The sequence below is a fragment of the Erithacus rubecula genome (genome assembly GCF_903797595.1).
Source record: "Erithacus rubecula genome assembly, chromosome: 6".
Lineage (NCBI taxonomy): Eukaryota > Metazoa > Chordata > Aves > Passeriformes > Muscicapidae > Erithacus > Erithacus rubecula.
The window spans coordinates 55,219,843-55,235,707 of NC_136688.1; the positions used below are offsets into that span (position 1 = coordinate 55,219,843).

Here is a 15,865-nt window from a genome sequence, read left to right on the forward strand (position 1 = left end):
CTGAGGCATGGAAAGAGAAGCACAGGGCTTGGGTGGATGGTGAACATCTAAGTAAATCATCTAAAGAAGCAATCCAGTTACCAGCTTGCTCCATGCCAGCTGCTCCACTAGAAGCCCAACAGGTGATGCCCTTTAAGCCCCCATTTAGCAGAGTTCAGAAAAATATGTTCCAAATTTAGCTCCTGCAGCTCCTGGTTTTGTTATGGCTCCTGTCAAGGACCAGCACAGGGTCATCACCTCCCTGGTGCTCTCCCATGCAGGGCAGACCACACATGGCAAGAGGAAACCAACCCTTGGCACCAGGAATAGGGGACATTTGATGACAGCCTGCAAAGCCACCCAAGGGACACTGCTGTGCATCCCTGTGGTTTGCCAGCTCCAGACACGCTGCAGTTTTGAAACAGTTCACAAAACACAAAGAATTACAGAATTGTTTTTTCCTGTGCAACAGAGGGACTCTCCATGCTGCCTGCACTGGTGGATCACATCCAGGGCCAGCCTGAAGCCTCCTCCCTAGAGCTGTACTTGGATTCCACCCCCTGCTCTCCAGACACCAAAATCCCACAGCACAACAGTTCATCCTGCAGACCTGCTTGTCACTAATGCACATGCCACAAAGTGGGTTTTTTTCTTTACTAAAAGCTAACTCATTTAAAACACTCCTCAAATGTCACTTGGCTGTCAGACCTGCTAATGTTCTGTTGATACTGCTTGTCTCTCAGGTGATCCTCACCCATGCTTATGTTCAATTTACAGTATAACAAATCTGAGTGTTACTAGGAAAGCTCCAGGAAGGCCTGGATTACTTTCCACATGCCATCAACTCTTTTGGGCACTATTCTTCCCAATTTCTGGTGCTGGCTCAAGTGAAAAGTAGAGGGAGAGCCCAGCACAACTTCAGCCATACCTTGAGCCCAGGTGTAGCTGCAGGAAACCATCCACCACATGATTTAGTGGATCTACATATACAACCACATCCTACAGAATAAATCCCCCTGTCTCAGGGCTTGGGTGCTCATGCATCCCACACACCAGACCATGGAGCTGGCAAGTTCAGCCCTCCAACAAGCTGCAAGGGATTTTGAAATGGTGAAACACATGGCTACCAAAGCCTCCTTCCCCCAGCCACCAGGATGGCAGTTCCTCAGCTTGCACCCCTCACATCTGCTCAACAGGTCCCAGTGATACTGGGAGAGAAACTGTGGGCAGAAATCATCCATCAACACAGGCCTGAAGCCTGCTAATGGAAAGGCTGAGAGAACTAGGATTGCTCAGCCTAGAGAAGAGGAGGCTCTGGGGTGACTTTATTGCAGCCTTTCAGTACCTGAAGGGAACCTACCAGAAATCTGAAAAGGGACTGTTTGCAAGGGTATGTAGTGCTAGGACAAGGGGGAACAGATCCAAACTGAAACAGAATAGATTTAGAAGAGTTATTAGGAAGGAATTCTTCCTTCTGAGGGTTCTGAGGCCCTGGCACAGGGTGCCCAGAGAAGCTGTGGCTGCCCATCCCTGGCAGTGTCCAAGGCCACACTGGATGGGGTTTGCAGCAGCCTGGGATAGTGGAAGGTGTCCCTGCCCATGGCAGGAGGTTGGAATGAGCTGATCTTTAAGGTCTCTTCCAATTCCAACCAGTCTGTGGCTCTGTGCCAGGGCAGCCAATGCAGCAGCCCCTCATGCCTCTCATCTTTGGTGTCAGAGGATATAAAGCCATCAGAGACATTTTCCCAGCTCATATTTTACATTCTGGCCAGTTTCCTATAGGATACATATTTTCTTTCTGGACACAGAGAGTGTTTTACAAAACAAAGCCATTCTAGACCACTAAAGACACCCAGACTTTTAAAAGCCTCTAATCTCTGGTAAAGCAACAACCACCATGAATGGTTCAAATGTCCAAATACTGTTTCAAGAGCAGACAAGTAATTGCTCAGTGAAGGGAGTTTCCACATTCGTGGTTTAACTCAGACATCTGTAACTATGGGGTATTTACTGTGCCTGCCTATGTGCAAAACTTAACTACAATGTTCAACACTAAAAAAACCTCTTCCCTTTCCTCCTCTGCCCTCACACTGAACACATGTTTATAGCAGTGGAAATTATACATGCAGCGGGAGAGAATAAATAACCCACCAAGTCATCTGAGGACATGTGCAAGCACCAGCACATCCTCACCCACCCAGCATCCACCACCCCACCTGCCCCTGAGCCTCCCTGATCCTGCTCTTCCTGGGCACAGATCCCTCCTTTCCCCCCAGTTCATATTTTATATTCCAGGGGGTTATGTCAGGCAAATCCTTACAGTAGTGGCATAACTACAGCAGGAGAACAAGAGGCAGAGCTGCAGGATGAAGTGGTGTGTTTGGAACTATTTTATTCCAGCAGTTAAAGCTCCTCAGGTCTCATCTATTGGGAATCAATCTCACCCTGGTGTTATTGACCACTGGTGTAACACCACCACAGCAAACATCAGCCAGGTATCTCCTCACACAGCTCCTAGTGCTTCACTCCCATAGGCAGCAGTGGCATTTTAATTTGAAAGAAATAAAGATATTCAATAAAGCAATGTAAAAAGCCTTAAATCAATAATGTTAGTAGGTAAAAATTTAATTAAGCCTTTTTTTTTAAATTAGTACCAGGAGCAGTATACACATCATCCTCCCCTAGAAGCACTGTGAGCAAGCTCCCCTTGCACTGAGTGACACACAGGCAGGGAGCAAAGACCAAACACTGATTTTACTGGAGTATAAAAACCAAGATAGGGGATTAAGAGAAACCCCTCACCTCTTGCAAGCATCACAGCACTGAACAACAATCTCAGATCATGCCAAATGCTCATCCAGCCCACGCCCTAACAGTGAGGAGTAGTGGGTGTTTTAGGAAAAGAATACATCAATCAGATCAAGTAAATTATTTCACCCCCACCCCCTCCAGCCATCAGCATGTAGGTGTTCTCTCAATATTTACCTAACAGTAGGCTTCCTCACATCTACTGGATGTAAACTGAGATGTTTATTTCCCTGGCTGGAAAACGTGTAAGTCACAACAAAAATCCCTTACTAAGGTTTAGCATCTTTTAAGCAGAAGTTTTATCACCATAATCCTGTGGATGGTCAAAACCATGGGAAGCCTTGCTAATTAAACACAACACACCACTGAAGAAGCTGAGAGCCTGACCCTGAAAAGGGAAAAAGATTTAAATACCCTATTCTGCTTCCCTAATATTAGTGCTGCAGAGGGAAAGCCTAGTCTTTTTTACTGCAAAGCTTTTCTTCATTTCCCCTCATAAGTTAAGTTGGATGCACAAATCAGCCAGGTGGAAAAGAGCCACCCCCACAAAGGCCAAATTAACCACATGGGGTTTCTCTCCCAGCTGAGGTTGATCCTTCTGTTGCTTTTGCTATTCTGTGCAGGATCCAGTCTCTGCACTCTGGTTCCAATCCCAGGAGAGGATCCTTGCAGAGCAAACCTGTGGAACATCATACATAGGCTGGGATTTATGTTTGATCCAGCTGCCATTTTGACCTCTGAAACTGGATAAAATTTTGTGTGAAGATCAGAGAAGGAGCCAGCAAGGGCTGGCAGCACAATGCTGTCTTACAGGACTTCACAGAAAAGCCAAATTAATGGGCAGCTCATCTTTTAAATGTCAACCTGACAATATTGCCTGAAAGTAAGGAAGGAACAACTATGCTCAGAATCCAAAAAATGTTTTCCTTTCTCAGGAGTGTGAAACAGCAGTATCATCAGTGTTGGAAATGCAAACATGTAATCATCTCTTCATCAAATCACACAGAACTGGAGGCAAGGCCTTTGTTTCTCATCCAAGTGCTGAAGTAGGGCAGATCCATCTTCCTTATTTTGTTGGTGGATTTAGGACATAAATTCATCTCAGCTCTCAGGGATGAACAGCATTTGAGGACTGATGCTGAAGGATGATGTTTCAGTGTGGCAGCAGAGAACAGGATCAATGAGGTTCACACAACAACACTGGTGAACAGTGCTCTGCCATTGCTACAAAAGCCCACCACAGGCTTATTTCTAGAATTACACAATGATGCCAAAGCTCTGGTGGTACCAATAAGACAGAAGAGCACATTTTGTGCTCTTCTTCAGCCTCTTGGATGTGGCTGTAGCAGTGCCAGGGAGAGCAGGACAGCTCTGAGCAGTGAGTGCTACTGGGGCATCCACATCTCCAGGAGGGGAGATGGCTGAAAAGCCAAGGGCACAGCCCAGTGCTGGGGCTCAGGGAGGAATGGCTGCCCTTTATCTCTTTGCATAACTTCTGTGAGCACATAAGGGAGCAGGAAGAAGGCAGCTTGAGAACCTCTAAAACAAATATTTTGCTGCCTCTTCAAGTCTCCCAACCAGTTATGAATACCATGCAGGTTATTTTGCATAGAGTTTTAATCCAAATTGCCACACAGGTTTTCAGATGTGCACAGAGCAGCTTTCCCATGATTTTTCTTGGAAAAGCTTTCTTTTCCTAGGAAAATTTGGTTTTAGATGTTTGCTTGCAGATGTTGACAGCTCTGAAGCAAGGCACCACAGTATGTTGCACAATGCTGAAAAATGTCAATGGAAAAGCCTTTCCACTCATTTCTATAGTGAGTAACTTTACCATTCCATCTCTGCAAGTTTCTGCATTTATTTGCAAAATCTCAGGATAGATCTGCTTGCCAGAGAGACCAGGCTTGGGCAATAATGGCAAAGAACTGTCTCAGCTTGCAGTGAGAGGAGACTTCAGGAGAAAAGGATTTTATTTAAAAATCAAAAGAGGGATTTGAGGGAGACAAGAGAAACCTGAGCACTGAACTGAGGCCATCTGGCACTGTGACCAGAATGCCACCTTGTATCTGTCCCCTACCCAGCAAGACACAGCTCCAAAAACCAAAATAAATTAGTCTGGTCATATCCCAGACAGGTGCTTCCCTCTGGCTGTAGCTGAACCTGGTCTTCCAACAGAATTAGAATCTAAAACTCACTCCAGTCCTATTGTTCCCTCCTCACAGCAGGGACCCCTCCCTGCCATCTCAAACCCACCAGCATCCAACTGCTCCATAATCCATTCCTGTCCCACTGACCTACATAAGAACAGGCAAAAAACCCAACAAAACCCAAAACATTTCTTAGTGCATGGCTCATTGGAGCCTTAACAATCTGATTCCTCTTCCTCCTCCCCTCACAATTACAATCATTACTATTTCCTTGTGCTAAGGCAAGCAAATTTCCATTGTAAAACCTCCTGCTACTCCTTCCCACTTACTAAAACTCAAGAGAAAAACGTTGAGATGTGATTTACTAAGGAACAAAACCATTTTAATACATTATTCATTAAAAACAGGAAAATAAAACTAACAAAGCAACTTTGATCTTTCCCATGATTAATTCATGTGCCACAAGCCTTCTGATTTAGAAGATCTCAAACCACACTGGCTACAGAGCAGAAGCAGCAGTAACAGAGTGACAGCATTTGTAGAGTCAAGGCTCCCATCACTTTTGTGCAAAAATCCTCCACAAAAAAGAATTTGGGAGATCCTGAACCCTCCCTGCTCCCACAGCCTGGGGGCTCCCCTGTGTCAGAACCACCAGCAGCTCACATGTGGGTGTTATATCACAACATGCTTTTGGGAGAACCTGCCCACACTGGGAACCACCAGATCCAAGTCAAACCTATTTTTAACCAAGTGCAGTTTAAAGCTATTTTTAAAGTGGATGCTCTGAGGACATCCCCTTTTTGGGGCACTGGGGCACATTCAGAAGTTGGCTGCTTTGGTATTGAAACAAGGGTGTGCACACAATGTCTGACAATCAACTAAATCTCCTTAAAACTTACATCTTTATGTCCAGGCAGGGCAATTTGCTAGAGACACAGTTTTAAGATCAGCCTCAAAAGGAGGAGGAGAATACTCTTTATGGGACACAAAGACAAAACACACAAAGAAAGCAGGATGAAAAAAACCCAACTGAGATAGGAATATCAAGCAGCTTGTGTCCACAGGCTCTGCAGCTTCTTCACAAATAAGTAACCATGTTCCTCAATACAACAGCCATCCCTAGGATGAAGCCTCGAGCTTTCCTTACCATGGACACTGCACCTGTCCACTAAAAAGCAAATTGCATCCCAAAGCACAACTGGAATCCAGTCAGGAACAAAGTACCTGGGAAAGCTAATTCAACAGGTCAAGTTAAATATTCCCCTTTCCCTGAGGGCCTCAGCTTTTCTCCTAGAGGTGCACTGGCCTTGGGCTCACTGGGCAGGATGATCAACACCTGAATCACCATTTGAAACTCCTGCATTCTCCTGGTGGACTGACAGCAAACTCAGCTCTGATCACACAGCTGACCCAGGAACTTTGGAGATTTCCACGTGGCAGCTTGCCATCGAGTCCTCTAATTTCAACAGCCTTAAAAAGCAGGTTGTTTACCATGTGGTTCTCCCACGCAGGTTCCCACACACCAAGGGCTGAGTAAGACACTGCCACAGCAAAGCATCTGTCAAGAAAAATAAATTCAGCCTCTTGCACTCCCAGATGACTGGGAAGAGCTCTGCCAAGCAGCAGCATCTCTTCTCATCAACACATCCCCACCTTGGCAATGCAGCAAGGAAATGCTCAGGGATCACACAATCCACCCTGAAACTTCTGCAGATGGAGGGACCACAAGTGCTCAGCCCCTCTCAGTGCCAGGGGATCACTGTGATTTCCCAGAGGGATTTCCCAAGGGCTGCAGGCCAGCAGTAGCACCTTCAGGAAACAGAGTTGTCCCCAACAGATTCCCAGCAGCCAATTCTCTCCCCCTTCCCCATCTCCTCCCAAACGTGGTTTTCACCCTGCAATACATATTTCTCACTTCTGAAATATGTCTCTGGGATTTCAAAAGCAGATGTCCCAAATCCAAACAAATACAGCTTTAAAAATGCTGGCTGCCACATGGAGAGGGTGTTGCTTGCCTCAGCTCAGAATCACAGAATCATAATGCTTGGACAAGACCTCCAAGATTATCGAGTCTGACCTTTGACTGATCATCACATTGTCAACAAAACCACAGCACTGAGTGCCACAGTGTCCAGCATCTCCCTTGAACACTTCCAGGGATGGGGACTCACCATCAGACTGCTTGGGCAGCTCCCTCAAGTGCCACCCTGCAATTTAATTCTCCCAAAGGGGTGGCCCTTTCCAGCAGGTGTAAGAACAGCAGCAGTAAATACAAATCCTGCCTCCCCACGGGCTCTCCCATCTCACCCCTCTCAATTCACAAACAAGCAGAGGTGGGTGAGCAGGAAGAAAGTCACTTTCCCCAACAGCTTGTGAGAGATACCTAAAACCTGGGCTTCATCTTTTTTTCCCAGTCCTTCAATGGGAAAGAAACACTTAAGGAGGGAATTTGTTTAGGCTTAAATGACAGGAGATGAAAGCCAGCCCGTGGTTTGATGGTCACAAACAGCCCTCACACAGGTTTAAGCAGTTGTCCCCAAACAGACCCTGCCTTTCCACACAGCCATTTCCATATCATGGGACAGGGGATTTGCCATGGCCTTTGTGTGCAACTTGTCATCATCCCTTTTGGATGTAACTGGACCCTTCCCTTGAAGGGATTGTTTTTCCCACTTTGCCTCCCATTCACAAGTGAAACACAGAACAGAGTCAATGCAAGTAAAAACAGGTGTAGGACTAGACTGAGGCCATCACTCAGCAAGGATTCCTCACTCAACACCTAAGAACTCTGAGTGGGCAGGCTGGACAAGAAACATTTTTCTGCCTTTATCTTTGCTGACTTGCAAGTGTGATCTGCAGGTTTGTACAGTGAACATACAGGAAGGACACATTTTAGACACAAAATCCAGCATTGCCTGACCTTTGAGAGTTTGATTTTCTAGTGATATCCTTCAAATGAAAAGGATTCTGGCTTTAATGCAGTTTCCTACATTTTATAAACAAAGAAGATTATTATTGGAAGCAAGTTCATCTGCTGGAACTGCAGCAGTCTCCTCGGCCCTGGCTCAGCAGCAAGGCTGTGGTTTTGAGCACACAGCCCCAGGGAGAGAGGAGAGCACTATCAGAGGAACACACACTGCCCAGGAAAGGACTGTGCTTTGCTGTGTGGATCAGTGCTGCTGACAGACACACAGGCTCAACAAGTCTGGCAGCTAGACGGCAGAAAAGAGCTGAGATTCTGGGATTAAAAACAGTTCCAGACTCTGGCAAGAAACTGGCTCTGATGGTCACAGCTATGCTGCTGCTGCAGCCTTTCCCTGTCCACTGAAGCTCCTCTACAATCCTCTGTCCATAATCTCCTCTTCCATCTCCTTTAACCTTTTGGGCTTCTTTAAGCTTCTCCCCCACTACTCTTGCCCATACCCATCCATCACCACTCCCCAGACCAGCCTCCTATTTCCTTCTATCTCTGTCCTTTTTCCGGACCCTTGTGGCTTTATTTATTCTCCAAGCAGCTTTTCCCCTTGTCTCTGCAGATGGGGCAAGGAGAGCAGGACACCAGCTCAGCCAGATCTCCTGCCTTCCTCCCTCCTCTGCACCCTGCCAGGGCTCCCCCTCTGCCTCACTGCAGCACCCAGGGCAGGGCTCAGCTCAGCCAGGGAGAATTCTGGCCCAAGATCCAACCACAGCCCTGCTCCAATTTCCCAGTCCAGACAGCTGGTGCAGACCTGGTCTCACTCAAGGCAGCCCCAGGGAAACCCAAGAGCATCCTTTTCAGACAGACAGATTTACCCTCAATTATCAAACTGCCTCGTTCCCTCATCTGCAACCACCAGCAGTGCTGGCAGTGCCAGGAGGAGCAGGAAGAGTACCACTGAGGTGTCTCAGTGCAGGTGGTGTCCACAGCACCCTGAGCCATGCTGAGGGCATGCAGTTTATCCCACATCACAAAAGAAATTTTCCCCAAAGCCAGCAGACAGGGACAGCAGGAGCTTTCATCCCTCCCTCTCTTGCCTCTGCCAAGCTTGAGGTCACCCTGGCCAAACAACATCAGGATCTCTTTGCTCAAAGCTCTATTTTGATTCAGCATTTTACTCTGGAAAACAAACAGAATCATTGCTGTGAAGCACTCCAGGAAACAAAAACAGCTGGCATTGAAGAGCAGGAAACTCATTATTTTCTGCTGGGCATGGTCTGGAACAACCTAAACCAGAGGTGTATAAATTGCAAGTGCATGTATTTGCCTCCTAAAGCATCACTAGAAGATGAGCTCTGCTTCCTACAGCTCCATGCCAGCTCACTAATGCTGAAGACTGTTCTGCCCTTGGCTATCTGGGACATGTTCCTCACCCTCACCATGCAGCACTGATGCTGCTGATCCTCCCCATGTCTGTGGAGCAGAGGGAACCTTGGGTCTCCCCACGGGCACTAAGGATGCCTGAATAGCTCCCAGGTAAACTGAGCTAGTTAAACACTGCAGCACAACAGAACCTTGTCACCTTCAGGGGACAAGGAGCTCTGGAAGCCAGACAGACTGGGCTCCCAGGCACTCAGACACAAAGAAAATCCTTGACTGTGGTGGTACCACCTAAATCAGGAGCCTCATCCAGCAGCCAGAGCTGAGGGATTCAGACATTAAATGGGATACAGCATAATCTGATAGTTGGTGACACCAAAGTGATGGATGGATGGATGGATGGATGGATGGATGGATGGATGGATGGATGGATGGATGGATGGATGGATGGATGGATGGATGGATGGATGGAAAAATGAACAAAATGTTTTGTTGGCTTTATTTTCCTGCAGTTTCTGGCACAGATTTACAGAGTGATCCCTGGTAAAGCACTGAGGCTTTCGGACAGCCATTTACCTATTTCATAAGTCAGACACTTCACAAACTTTGGTCTAGAGAAAGTCAGGCACAGCCTGAGGTGTGCTACTGTCAGGGCATCCCCTTCATCCCAGCCCAGGGTATCACCCAGGTGCCTTCAACCCCTCTGGGTCCAGAGAGGGATGGCCATGAAACAGCATCAGGGTGCAGCAACCAGGGCTGACTCATCTCCTACAGCTTCATGTTCCTCTCCTTCCATCCCACACTCCCCACTGCAGCACACACACCAGCACAGCCCTGTCCTCCAAGGCCAGGGAGATTTCAGCTCCTCTGGGAATTATCATCACCTCTTCCAGGAATCACATTAAAAAAAAGCAAAGAAACCTCTGTTCCTCATTACAGCCAGGAACACTGAAATCCCACTGATTGCAAGCTTGCATATTTATCTCTAGGTTTCAGAGCCCAGACAAAACACAGCCCACTGAGGAAGTGAAGTTAACCCTGATATTGCTGTTTGTGGCATTTTACAGTGCCTGGGTATCTCTGCAGTTGGCAGATCTTGGCAAGTCACAAATTACTGACAAAAACCTCTTGGCATTAGACACACTGCAATAGCTGTGGGGCTGACATGGATAATTTTCTGAGAAATAAAAGTAGTCTTGTGGATATGTGGCAGCTGGGCTGCTGTTCTCCTCCTGCCTCTGCATTACAGACCCTCCATAAACACCAAGCAAATCACTTCCTTTCCCAGGGTCTGGCTCCTCCTGCTACCAGGAATAAACAGCTTTGTTTGTTTGCTTCACTGCTGAAATAATTTTTCCCTGTGAAAATCCTGAATTTAACAAACTTGCCTTGTTTTGTTTTCTTTTATTTTTTTTTTTTATTTTTTTTTTAATGGCTGAGAGACATATGTGAGATATCAGAGTTCCAGGGTACAAGAATACTCAGGTTGTCTCTGCAATATTTACACATGAAATGCAACATACACATTTTGAAAGTTTCACTTTGAAATACAAGTAATGAAACTCATGGAGGCTTCAGGACAAGGACAGAGCTGCTCTTGCTCCCCCTGGCTTGGCAGATAAACCTCTGGGGTGTGCAGAGTGTGACCTCCAGGAAAACAATATCTGCTCAGGACTCCAAGATCAGCCTCTGGAAACCTTTCATTTTTTAACCTGGCATTTTATTTTTTAATCTGACTGACAGCTTTCACCAAGGCTGGGGTTTCACTGAAGTTCACCTGCCTGCTATAGAGATGCACAGCATTTGTGGATTACATTCCTGGCCCCTGCAAGTGCTCAATCTTCTCAGGGCACACTTGGGGTGTATTTTCTCCCCCACGGGACTCAGTACTGTCCTGACCTATCTCCATCTGAAAATGCAGAGCTGAACCAGCATGGAGTGGATCTGGAAATCCCTTGCCTACAGCAGGCAGGTGTGACAAGTGTAAAGCACTGAAAAAAGTGTAAACATGGGGGGAAAAAAAAAAAGAGTGGAGAAATGCACATCTCCTGCTGGTCTGTGTCACAAATGGCTTTGGGCTGGACACTAAAGACTTCCATGTCCTCAGACTGTGAACCAAAGACAGTAGAACTTTTTTTTAACCTTACTCTGCACTGATATGGCCTGTTTGGACCAGCAGGTTTTCTAGGTGGTGTCTACTACAAACTTTAAAACACTACTAGAGTGACTAAACCAAAAGAGAAGAGTAGTCCAAAAAAAACAGCATGAGAACAGGTCATTTTTAAATTCCTGGTTCCCAGTATTTATTCTTTTAACTATAAAAGATGGGGTGAAAGCAGTCATTATTGCAGTTTACAGAGGACTGGTAAAACTCTTTTTCCTCCCTGTTGTGCAAAAACCTGATAACAGATGAGTCAATAGAAATTTTATGGGGCTGAGGAGCTACATTCTAGTGCAGAGCAAGGATCTTGTCAGCACAATACAGATGTTCCACTTGACACTTTAAGGCTGCAGATTTTTAGTGGTACCTGTCAGAGAAAACACTATTTCTTTAAAAAGACTTTGTGTTAGAAAAATGTATTCTAAGAAAAATGACAGTGAAAGACCAAGAGTATCTGTGTTTGAGGACAAATCTTTTTAATGTGCCAGCTGCAAAACAAAGCAGCATTTCCTGGTCCAGCAGCAGGTTTGGGCTTCCTGAAGCTGCTTCTTAGGTTACCTAGGCAAGCAGGTCCAGCTTCCCCCTTGGGGGGATGGAACTAGATGATCCTAAAGGTCCCTTCCAATACAATTCTGTGACTCCTTGCTGCTGCAAACCAACATGAAATATTTAATAATAGGTGCTATATCAGCTCTACCAACTCGCTTGGCTTTTCAATATTTTTGTCGTTCTATTTCTTGCCCAGGACTCAAATTTGTCATTGTCTTTACTGACAGTGAAAGGAAAGAAACAACCATTAGTTACCTCAGAATTCTGAAATTAAAACTGAACTTCAAGCCAGAATTATCACTTTGAGTGACAACTTGAAAAAAAAAAAAAAAGAAAAATAAAAAAGGCAAATTGCAAGAGTTCAAAGCACTAAAATAGAAACACTATTTCTAGAGGGCTTGCTTCATTTATTAATTCAGTCAAACACTCATCTGTATTAATTTAATTAGCTTTGCTCAGGATTAAACAGAGCAAACAGAAAGAGAGGTGGCAAACTGAGGGCACACAGCACACCTTGCAGGCAAAGCTGAGAGGGGACAGGGCTGCTCTGGGACTGCAGAGGTGCAAGGGGAGAGGTTCAATCCATCCAGGCACACTTCTGGCACCTCTCAGTGCCCAGCCTGACCCTGCTGCAGCCAGACAGCCCAGCCCAGGCACCTCCACCAGCTCTCAGGAATCTCTCCTAAACTTCTCACAGGGCTCCAGAGGCACAAAGCACAGCAGTGGTTCACCCACACTCACTGCAAGGTTTTATTTCAAATCAATCATACAATGCCCAAGAAGAACTAATTCAGGGTTTGCTCTTTCACAGCTGAAACCAGTATTCAGTGGGAAAAAGCAACAAGCACTGGAGAGCAGGTCTGAATTCATGTCACCAGCTGAGCAACACCCTCTGGGGCACCTCAAGAGCACTATGTGTGTAAGAGAGCAATAAAGCAGATTTTATCCCTTTCAAGAGAGCCTGCAAGAGTTGAGTCCTTGTGGATTATCTCAGAGATCCTGGGGGTTAGCTCAGACACATGGGATCACAGCAGGACTCCCTGGGTCCTGTTAAACCTCAGCTCCTGCAGCCCCAGGGCTGGGCAGAGCTTGGTGGGGTCCCACACACTGCACCACACCCTTGGGTGGGAGGGAAGAAATCATATTTATATCCAGAGTAAAAATAATAAAAGTTTTCAAAAGGAATTGTATGACTTGAAAAACAATTTGATGACTCAGAAAAAAAAAATCCTAATAAAGTGAAATAAAGAAGACCTAAAAAAGGATAAATAAATTCATTTGAGAAGGGGTGGAAGATCAATCTCTAAGCAATGCCTGAAGTCTGGTAGGCAGAAGTCAGTCCTCACCTTCTCTATAAACAGCCTGGACTGAAACAGCTCTTAGGTAGTGAGGGGGATGTTTGGGGAAGAGTGGGGATCCCTCCACCCCAGCTGGGTGCCAGAGCCACCAAAGGATGTGTCACCCTGGGGAGTTCAGGAGTTAAACTGCTGATCCTTCCAGCTGTGGAACTCAGCTTCCACTCCAACTCAGAGTATTCTGTGATTTCTGTGAGAGGTAATCTCCTCCCAAGGTAAGCAGATTTCCATTTTAATTTTGCACTGGTTGCTTTACACAGGAAATGTCAGCTGAATGAGAGGAGTTAATATAATCAGACACAGCTTAGCACAGCAAGTATATCCAAACAGAGAGAATAAAGACAGGCAGGTATAATTTCTCTAGGCCTCCCTCACTTCCTCCTATTGCTCTGTTCCTTTCTTTTTCTGAAAAACTACATGTGTTTTTAACACATCAAACAGACAGGTCTCCCTGCCACAAAACAGCAAAACACTGCTGGACAGAAGAGCCATTGGGAACCTGCAAAGACCTAACCCCTTTCCTCACATCCTGGCAGTACCAAAATTCCCCTGTTCCCCCACCCCTGCTGCAGAACCAAACTGAGATTTTGGCTGGAAGAACTTCTGATCAAACCAAAAAAAAACACCACTGCTAAAGGTAAAGTCCAAGCAGCACCAGGACTGCCTGTTCTGAGTAAGCAAAACAGGACAAACAAAACAGGACAAACAAAACAGGGCAGTCTCAGGTGGGCTTAAAGCCCCAGTCTCAATTGTTTTGTTGGGGATTTTTTGGGTTTTGCTAATTTTTCTTACCTCCCACCATTTCCTCCCTCTCTTTGCCCACTTTATCAATTTTTACTTTGCTAGAGGAAGACAGTGGTGCCTGAGCCCCCGTGAATTTGGCTATTTCCATAAACAAAACAACTAGCTCAGCATTAGAAGTCATAGGGAGCAGGGAGGATGTGGCAGTGGCTGCACTCCAGAGCAGGGGAACAAGTGGGAAGCTGCTTTTTGAGCTTCCAAGTCATTTATTATTCTCAAACTTTCTTCCAAAAATCCCTTAAAATTTCAAATACAGTTCAGAGCCTTTACATTTCCAGCAAAAGAGACAAAAGTAGAATTAGGCATGATGTTATGAATGAGATGTCTCTTTGTATCAGAGGGAAATCCCTTCTTCATGAACACCTCCTTTACCCAATGACTGGGAAAAGCCAGTATTTGCAATCAGGCCTGCTCTGGATTAAATCTTTTCTTGGAAACTCTAAATGTGACCATACATGGGAACAACCAGACAAGAAAAAAAGCCAAGAGCCATCTTTGATCTTCCTGTTCTGTAAGTCTACACATCCTCAAGAAGAACATAGGAAAGAGAAGTAAATTATTTCCAACATTTCCCATTTCCCTTGGAAAGCAGTAGCTGTACAAACATCTGAGTTTCTTCATTTCTCATCTCTGAGGCCTTGTTAGCAACATGCTCAGCCACCAGCACAGATGTGAAACACACTTTGGATTTAGCTCATGCCCACCATCCCTGCTCAACCCTGCTTTAAATGCCCAAGCATGGCACTCCTGGATGTGGATACAAACTAGGATGTAAATCAGTAAAAGTCCTCCACTTCTCTTTCCATCCCTGGCTCTGTCAGAGGAAATTAAAGCCAATTTCTAACATCCTTTTCATCCCTGCAAAAAATTCCTGCAGGCCTGCCCAGCACACCGTGGCACTCTCCCTGTTCTCTGGTTACAAACATAAAGATTTCCTGGGTTGCTACAGCACAGCTCACATACACACTCATAACTGGTATCACAATAAACAACAGGGACATCAAAACCATCACACTATAAAATAGCTACCAAAAAAAAAAAGGCTGCCTGGATGCTTTTTGGGGCAGCTGTCACACTAAAAACTTGCAAGCTTCCTGTGAGAAGTGAAGTAGATGTGAAACATTACAGAATAAAAATCATCCAGATGTTTTAAATATGCTCTGTTTTAAACATGCTCTGCTCTCTCCTCAGCTTGCCCTTCAAGAGGCAGCCAGGTGAAAAGCACAGTGACAAAATCTGTCTGAAGGACAATTTCAGGAAAATACACCAGAGTGAGCAGGACCCATCTCCCCAGGTCTGAGACCAGAGCAGTGAGCACACACAGCTCCAGCTGCCACAACAGCCCCTTCCAGATTTCCCTTCACTCCTGAAACCTCAGGCACATCTGCACATGGACCCTGAGGAATCCAAACATCTGCACTGCTCTGGAACTGATGGCAGGGACACACACCAGAGTCACTCTCTTACCTTCTGTGAAGCTTCCTGTAAGAGTTATGACAACAAACACTTTGCCTTCTGGCTCCAAATCCACCTGAAAAAAAAAGAAAGGATATATGTTAGAACATTGGGTTTTTTAGAGGCAAAAATACTTCTTGGAATTTTGCCTGACTAATCTTGCCAGCATTTGGTAATATTTCAAATATTCTCATGCACACCTTAATTGAAAAAAAAAAAAATAAAATGAAATCAAGCATCTGGTCCCCAAATTGTTCAGCATTCAGGGTTTCATAGAAAATAAGCAACTTGAATACTCCTTTTCCTTGGAAGT

The 15,865-nt window shown here is 45.5% G+C and overlaps 1 protein-coding gene across 1 annotated transcript in view; it reads right to left on the reverse strand.

The window, feature by feature from the left end:
* The window catches only part of PRKCH (protein kinase C eta), a 111,081-nt gene that overhangs the window by 69,705 nt on the left and 25,511 nt on the right, over nucleotides 1–15,865 (reverse strand). The window contains exon 2 of the mRNA XM_079309322.1: nucleotides 15,565–15,628. Within this exon, the coding sequence (XP_079165448.1) occupies nucleotides 15,565–15,628 (64 nt within the window). The remainder of the gene's footprint in view (nucleotides 1–15,564; nucleotides 15,629–15,865) is intronic.